Source organism: Panthera pardus, unplaced genomic scaffold, assembly GCF_024362965.1.
Source record: "Panthera pardus isolate Hobbes unplaced genomic scaffold, ASM2436296v1 HiC_scaffold_18, whole genome shotgun sequence".
NCBI classification, from domain to species: Eukaryota; Metazoa; Chordata; class Mammalia; order Carnivora; family Felidae; genus Panthera; species Panthera pardus.
Genome location: NW_026526743.1, coordinates 6,808,207 through 6,816,274, shown reverse-complemented (window position 1 = coordinate 6,816,274; position 8,068 = coordinate 6,808,207). Strand labels below are relative to the sequence as shown.

The window sequence follows — 8,068 nt, the reverse complement described above, 5'->3', positions numbered from 1 at the left end:
ACTAACAGGTGATCTTCTAAGTCCAGAAGACCCATCAGCATGGACTTCCTACCTACCCTCAGGGATTTGCACACTCTCAAAAGGGTCTCAGGTTCTAAAAACGTGAACCACTGTATCCAGCCAAAAACTAAGGGAGTTTCGTGTGAATTTGGCCTTTTGGGGAGTTTTTTCTTTTCTTTTTTTCTTTTTTCAAAGTGTTTTTTTTGTTTGTTTGTTTTTTTGTTTTTTTTTTTTTCTGGGACAGAGAGAGACATAGCATGAAACAGGGGAGGGGCAGAGAGAGAGGGAGACACAGAATCGGAAACAGGCTCCAGGCTCCAAGCCATCAGCCCAGAGCCTGACGCGGGGCTCAAACTCACGGACCGCGAGATCGTGACCTGGCTGAAGTCGGACGCTTAACCGACTGCGCCACCCAGGCGCCCCTGGGGAGTTTTTTCTTTTCTTTTTTTCTTTTTTCAACGTGTTTTTTTTTTTTTGTTTTTTTTGTTTTTTCTGGGACAGAGAGAGACATAGCATGAAATGGGGGAGGGGCAGAGAGAGAGGGAGACACAGAATCGGAAACAGGCTCCAGGCTCCGAGCCATCAGCCCAGAGCCTGACGCGGGGCTCAAACTCACGGACCGCGAGATCGTGACCTGGCTGAAGTCGGACGCTTAACCGACTGCGCCACCCAGGCGCCCCTGGGGAGTTTTTTCTTAAAGCAGCAGTTGGGCAGTGAGAATTGCCCAGTCCCAACACAGAGGCAACTGGTGTTTGAGAGAGGAGTGCCAATTTTCTCTCTTTCATTTCCTCCCTTGATTCTTCTTTAATGCCCAAAGCTCGGATCTCTCACGTAGGACAAGATGGTACCTGCTGCACAGCTGGGTTTCAACCTGCAGCCCCTTCTGGAACAGCTCAGCCAGGATGAGCTGAACAAGTTCAAGTCTCTGTTGAGGCCCCTTTCCCTGCAAGATGAGTTACAGCACATCCCTCCGACAGAGGTAGAGGAAGCCGATGGGAAGCAGCTGGCAGCAATTCTCACCAACCGCTGCCCCAGCCATTGGGTAGAGATGGTGACCATCCAAGTCTTTGACAAGATGAACCGAACAGATCTGTCTGAGAAAGCAAAGGATGAGCTCAGGGGTAAGTAGAAATGAGCCCACACTGTGTCATAGGAGGAAAGAGTAGTAGCCTCTAAGGTTTCAGATGCACAAGAGTAACACTGAGCTTTGGAGAGGCTACCTGCCCTGAACCCAAATGCTAGACCTTCATTAAGTCGGGTGGTATCTTTCAGCTCTTTTCCAAGTCTTTTCCAGCTCTTTCCACTCTGCCCAAGTATTGTATACCTCCCCTGGCCTCCTCCCTCTGTATCCGCTCTGTCCAAAGCTGTTCCTTAGAGAATATATTCATGATCCCATTCTTCCATACCTCCTCCAAGATGTTAAATTATCGTACACACTTTGTTTCACTTTCAGTTCCCACTTACGGTGTTTGCTTCCATAGACTCTGATGCACACTCAATATGCAAACCCCTACCTTCCCCTTGACTAGCAGCACTAACAACGTGTGGGGCTAGGAACCTCCTTTGAGGTATTTGGCAACATCCCTGGGGCCCCGGTGCTGGCATCCCAACACCTCTGCCCGTTAGATGCCAGCAGCATACTCCCCTCATGTGTGACAACCAAAAAGGTCTCTAGACACTGGCAAATGTCCCCTGAGTGGAGAACTGTGTTTTAGGTTAGCGGCTGTCAACTTTCACTGTTAGGGGCAATGTCCTCAGGAGCTTTAAATACGCTGATGTCCAGAACCTACCACCGGAGATCATTATTTAGCGAAGTGATCTGTGTCTCCCCCACCCAGGTGTCAGGTTCTTAACTGCTTCCCAGGTGATACCTGTGTGCACCCAAGGTTTTATAATATCATCCAGGGCTCTGACACCTAACAGAGCGGCCACATGTGGTTACACACTTGAGGTGTGGCTGGTTCAATTCAGGTGTGCTGCAAGGATAAAATACACACGAGCTTTTAACTGCACAGTTTTACGTACTATCTCATGAACAACTCTTATACCGACTACACATCTAAGTGTTAGTATTTTACATAGAGCTACATTTAAAAAGTATGAAAATCAGCTGTACCTCTTCACAGCTTTCATAAAGTGGTTCCTAGAAAGATACGAAATCACATACTTTTGTGACAGGTGTTACATTTGTCTTGGAGACCACTGTGCTCTAGAGGACATTTTCTCTCTTGCTTTTCGGCAAGGGTATTCAAAATCGTTTTCCTATCCTACGATTTTATTTTTCTTAAAAAAAAAAAAGGCCAGTTTTATTCCATCCAGGGATCCATTTTTAGCTTTAATATTCCCTATCTTCAAATAGATAGGCGAGGGTTTTCATCCCTAGCTGGCCTCTGAAGATGACTAATTTAGAAATAACTGGAAGAAACTCAGAGTTGGATACCTATAAGGGTTTGGCTCTGAAAAGTGCAGTTTCTCCCTCCTTTCCTAGAAGTAGCTTTGAAGTCTTTTCTGGGAAATAAGCCTCCATCATTAAGTAAGTTACCTCATTTACAGTCGTGTGTGTGTGTGTGTGTGTGTGTGTGTGTGAGAGAGAGAGAGAGAGAGAGATTTTGGAATTTAGGAGCTTGTCTTAAATAGACAAAATGTGGTGCTGTGCACTAAGGATGCAAAGAAAGCCAAGCCCTCATCTCTGCTGCCATCCAGGTGGGTGAAGAGTTAAGACACAGGGAAAGGAGCTCAAAAAGGCAGTATTTACAGTAGAAATGAGTAAATACACACAGATGCTGGAAAGAGTGAGCTTTGCCTTGGAATCTGGACTGTCTGGATTTTAGACGGACCTACAGCAAGCATTGGCCAACCTTGGCTCACAAACCAAATCTGGCCCGCCATGTGCTTTTGTGCATCTTACATGCTAAGAACAAATTGTGTGTGTGTGGAGGGGGGAGGGATCAAAGACTATTTTCCAGCCTATGAAAACCATGTGAAATTCAAACATCAGTATTCATAAACCAAGTGTGCTTTGCACATGGCGTACTCATTTGCTCATACGTTATCTGTGACGGCATTTGCCTCACAAGGGCAGAGGTAGAGAGAGGTGGCCTGAAAAGCAGGAAATATTTACTGTCTGGTCCTTTGCAGTAGCAAAAAAAAAAAAAAAAAAAAAAAATCTGCTAACCCTGGCCAAAAGGATTTTTGAGTTTGTGATTTTCAACATTCTCTTCTCTTGACATCATCAATCACCAGTACCTTTAACAACATGACCTGGGCTCAAGCCAACAGTAAACCAGAGGCTGGTTTGAAAAGCAAAGGTACAACTATTGATACTCCAGCCAGTTGCCTCCTGGGTATTTCTGCAAGACTCTCCTAGACTCCCCTCTTCATTTATCCAGTGTTGAGTTTGAAGTATTTCCTCTCCCTTCGTGACTCCCCCCTGTTCCTATAGCCCCTCCCAGGTCACTGAAGCTTTAACCACCTTATTAGAAACCCGGGAATTAACGCATAGAAGGTTTTTGATGCCCTCAGGAAGAAGTAATGGTGTATAGGTGCCCATTTCTCTCACTGTGTGAACTTGACTGGTGACACCTAGGACAAATCCACCATGATGACTGCTCTGTGACCTGCAGTCTTCTTGAGCCCAGCCCCCCCCCCCATGTCCACGGTCTTTCCTTTTGTTTAACCACACCCTTAAGTACACCCTCAGTGCATAATGTCCTTGATCTGCTCTGGAGATAGGACTGTGGAACACATCTATTGTCCTTCTCCTCGCCACATGTACTCCCAGCCTCTAGAGCTATAAAAGCAGGGTTCCAAAGATCTTGTCTTGTGGATGCTCTCGACATGCTTCTTAATAAGCCATTTCTTGTCAACTGGACTTGTCAGCCTTTTTCTTCAGTCTTAGGGCTCCTTCTGCCTTTGGAGGTTATTCTGCATATACCTCCCTGACATGGAACACACACTGTGTGTTCTGAACTGCATAGGAACCCACTTGCCACAGAGGCATGTAAGCCTGACATCATGGCTTGGCACACTTTGGTTTTATCTCCAGTATCACGTTAACATCCTGTTCATGTAATCCGGGCTTAACTATTGAAACCCAGTTGTCAAACATGACCCTTCTTAAAGTCCCACTCTCTTCCCCGGGCGGAAGTTGCAATGCTACATAGTGACAAGCCTACAAACGCCCCCCCTTTTTTTCTCAGGGATCACCAGGACTCCGGAACCAAAATGTGCAAACCTGGAAGAGACACAACAGTGTTCAGGAGAAGAGGAGCCAGGTTGGTCATAGAACGCTCAATGTTGGAGCCAGCTGAGTGACCTCTCCTCTCCCTCCCCCCACCCACCCTGACTGGACTCTCCATCTCTCTCCAACCTCATTTCCCTCCACTATTTATAATCCCGAAATGTCTCTCAGAAAATACCTTCTTCCCTTCCTTAAGAACAAAGTGGGAGGGGCGCCTGGGTGGCTTGGTCGGTTGAGCGTCCGACTTCGGCTCAGGTCATGATCTCACGGTCCGTGAGTTCGAGCCCCGCGTCGGGCTCTGTGCTGACAGCTCAGAGCCTGGAGCCTGCTTCAGATTCTGTGTCTCCCTCTCTCTCTGCCCCTCCCCTGTTCATGCTCTGTCTCTCTCTGTCTCAAAAATAAATAAACGTTAAAAAAAAAAATTTTTTTTAAAAAAAAGAACAAAGCGGGGAAATGAACATTGGAAAGAATTGGAATTTCTTTAGTTCACAGAAAAGGAGTGTATTGTATAGAGTTTTTCCATAATTTTTTTTTCAGTTTCAGATGCTCAGACTTTAGTAATATCAAACTCCCAGATGAGAAAATTAAGACCTGCCAGAGGTAGGTGTCTTGCCTCAACCAGTGCTGTGGTCAGTTTAACATCAGTCAATTTCTTAAGTTGGCCTGATGGTATTTTTTTAAATGGCCTTAGTGAAGTAGAATTTAGGTATCATAAATGTTATGTAGCCTAAAGTTTAATGTACTACTAATGATTTTGTGTAAATGTGGACTTTCGCAACCATGGCCGCTCTCCAATTTTACAACATTTACATCACCCCCTAAAGTCCCTTCGTGTCCACATGTAGTCACTCTCTGGTCTCTGTCGCCCAGTTCCCAGCAACTGTTACTTTCTGTGTCTCTAGCATTGCCTCTTCTGGACATATGTGGTCTTTGTGTCTCTCTTTCATCACTTAGCATAATCTTTTTGAGGTCCGTCCATATTGTTGGATATATCGTGAACTCATCCATATTTATTACAGAATAATATTCCATTGTATGGATGAGTCACACTCACATTGCCCATTCATGGACAGATGGATGCTTGAATTTTTTCCACTTTTTTAAAATATATTTTAAAAAAAATTTTGATGTTTATTTATTTCTGAGACAGACAGAGTGTGAACAGAGGAGGGGCAGAGAGAGAGGGAGACAGAATCCAAAGCAGACTCCAGGCTCTGAGCTGTCCGCACAGAGCCAGACGTGGGGTCCGAACTCACCGGCCCCAAGATCATGACCTGAACTGAAGTTGATCGATCAACCGACTGAGCCATGCAGGCGCCCCGAATTTTTTCTACTTGACTGCCTTGCATGATGCTGCCAAGAACCTTCATGTGCTGGTCTTGATGTACACAGAGTTTACTTTTAGCTCGGGCAGATACTTAGGAATTGTCTGGCATTCCACACAGGCATAACACTACTGGTTTACCCAGATACTCGAGCAGCTATAATGGGTTGGGCTGTATGGTGAAGGTCTATCCCGTGATATCCTGGTGCATGTTCTAGTCCGGTGGGGAGAGATAAGTAGTTTCCATGGATCACACTGAGTTTTGAATGAGCAAATAGAACAAACATTTCTTGTTCCGGGTGTCTCATCCGGGAGTTTGATGTTACTAAAGAGGGCTGTCACTTGGTTTAATTTTTTTTTAATATAAGTTATTGTCAAATTGGTTTCCATACAACACCCAGTGTTCATCCCAACAAGTGCCCTCCTCAATGCCGGGCACCTACTTTCCCCTCTCCCCCACCCCCCATCAACCCTCAGTCCGTTCTCCGTATCCAAGAGTCTCTTATGGTTTAGAATGTCATTTGCTCTAGTCACCTCTTTAAGCCCAGCTGTCATACCTCCCAGCACATCATATGAACAAAAAACTTAGAATGTGAACTCCTTGCAACCTCGTATCTCTGGGAAAAAAAAAAAAAAAAGCAGTTCACCTGTTTTTACATCAAGCTCCATTTAATTTGTATTTTGCAGCACTTGCACAAGTGCAGGGAGAAGATGTCACAGACCCAGAAGAAGCGAAGGAAGATTCGAAAGGAGAGGAGCCAGGTCTGTATCCTGTCTTCCTGGATGAGCCTGGTGCTATTCGTAACTTCTCTAGTTTTCCTTTCCTACTTAACACACACAGTATTTTTTTCCCCCTAATGAATAACCAGCTATGTCCTTCCTATCCCCTACCTCCTATCACCGAAGGTAAACAGGATGAATATAGAAGTATATTGGAAGAGGAGGTCTGGCAAAGCAGGAAGAAGAACTTTTGGCCAGAAGCCAGTGAAAACATCCACATGGTCACCCAGAGATACGAGACACTGGTCCCATCCTGTAATGCTAAAATGCTTGCAGGGCCATTCGCACAGACGGTGGTGCTTCACGGTGCCGCGGGCGTCGGGAAGACCACGCTGGCCAAGAAGTGCATGCTGGACTGGACGCAGGCCGGCCAGGCCCGCGCCCGCCCCGCCGCCCTCTACCTCAGCTGCAAGGCGCTCAGCCGCAGGGGGCCGTGCACCTTGGCGGAGCTGCTGGCCGACAGCGCCCCGGGCCCGCGCGGGGCCCTTCCGCGGCTGCTAGCGCGGGCGCGGACGCTCCTGCTGGTCATCGACGCTTTCGAGGAGCTGCACGTGCCCGCCGCGGCGCTGGCGCGCGACCTGGGCGGCGACTGGGGCGCGCGGCGGCCGGCGCCCGTGCTCCTGGGGGGCCTGCTCAAGAGGAAGCTGCTCCCCGCGGCCACGCTCCTGGTGACCACGCGGCCCGAGGCCCTGGGGGAGCTGCGGCTGGTGGTGGAGCAGCCGCTCCTGGTGGAGGTCGAGGGGCTCTCGGAGCCGGAGCGCAGGGCGTATCTGCGGCGACAGCTGGGAGGCGAGGCTCAGGCGCGGCGCGCTTGGCAGCTGATGAGAAGCAACGCGGCGCTGCTCCGCCTGGGCTCGGCGCCCGCCGTGTGCTGGATGCTGGGCGCCTGCCTGCGGCTGCCCGCGGACGAGGGCGACGACCCGGGTCGCACGTGCCGCACCGCCACGTCGCTGCTGCTGCGCTTCCTGTGCAGCCGGTTCGCGCCCGCGCCGGGCAGCTGCCCGCGCCCCCGCCCCCGGGCCCCGCTGCGCGCCCTGTGCCTCCTGGCGGCCGAGGGCGTGTGGGCGCAGACCTCGCTGTTTGAGCCCCGGGACCTGCGCAGACTGGGCGTGCGCGAGGCCGACCTGCGCCCCTTCGTGGACCGGAGCCTCCTGCAGGAGAGCGGCGAGTGCGCGGGCTGCTACCGCTTCCTGCACCTGAGCCTGCAGCACCTCCTGGCGGCCGCGCTCTACGTGCTGGGCGGCGGCGAGGGCGGCCCCGGCTGGAGCGCTCGCGGGGTGCGGAGGCTGCTCTCCAAGGAAGAAGGGCGGCGGAACCCCCACCTGGCCCACGTGGGGCGCTTCTTGTTCGGCCTCGCCAACGAAGACAGGGTCAGGGAGCTGGGGGCCGCCTTCGGCTGCCCGGTGTCCACGGAGCTCAAGCGCGAGCTGCTGGCGTGCACCGTGAGGTCCCCCGAGAACGGCCCCTTCTCCTCGGTGACGGACACGAGGGAGACCTTGTGCCGTCTCTACGAATCGCAGGACGAACCGCTGGTGAAGGAAGCCGTGGCCCAGGTCACGGAAGTGTCCCTGCACTTGAAAGACCCCACGGACCTCGCGCACGCGTCCTTCTGCCTCAAGCATTGCGAGCGGCTGCAGAAGCTGTGTCTGCGGGTGGAAAAGGGCGTGTTCCTGGACGACGACACCGCGTCGGGGTCCGAGGCCCAGGCTGCCGGGTAAGGAGCC

At 50.4% G+C, this 8,068-nt stretch overlaps 1 protein-coding gene across 1 annotated transcript in view; it reads left to right on the top strand.

Moving 5' to 3' along the window:
• The first annotated feature begins 841 nt into the window (after window positions 1-841).
• NLRP2 (NLR family pyrin domain containing 2) overlaps window positions 842-8,068 on the top strand; it is a 31,308-nt gene continuing 24,081 nt past the window's right edge. Inside the window, exons 1-2 of the mRNA XM_053906461.1 lie at window positions 842-1,121; window positions 6,471-8,058. Coding sequence (XP_053762436.1) covers window positions 842-1,121; window positions 6,471-8,058 — 1,868 coding nt within the window. The remainder of the gene's footprint in view (window positions 1,122-6,470; window positions 8,059-8,068) is intronic.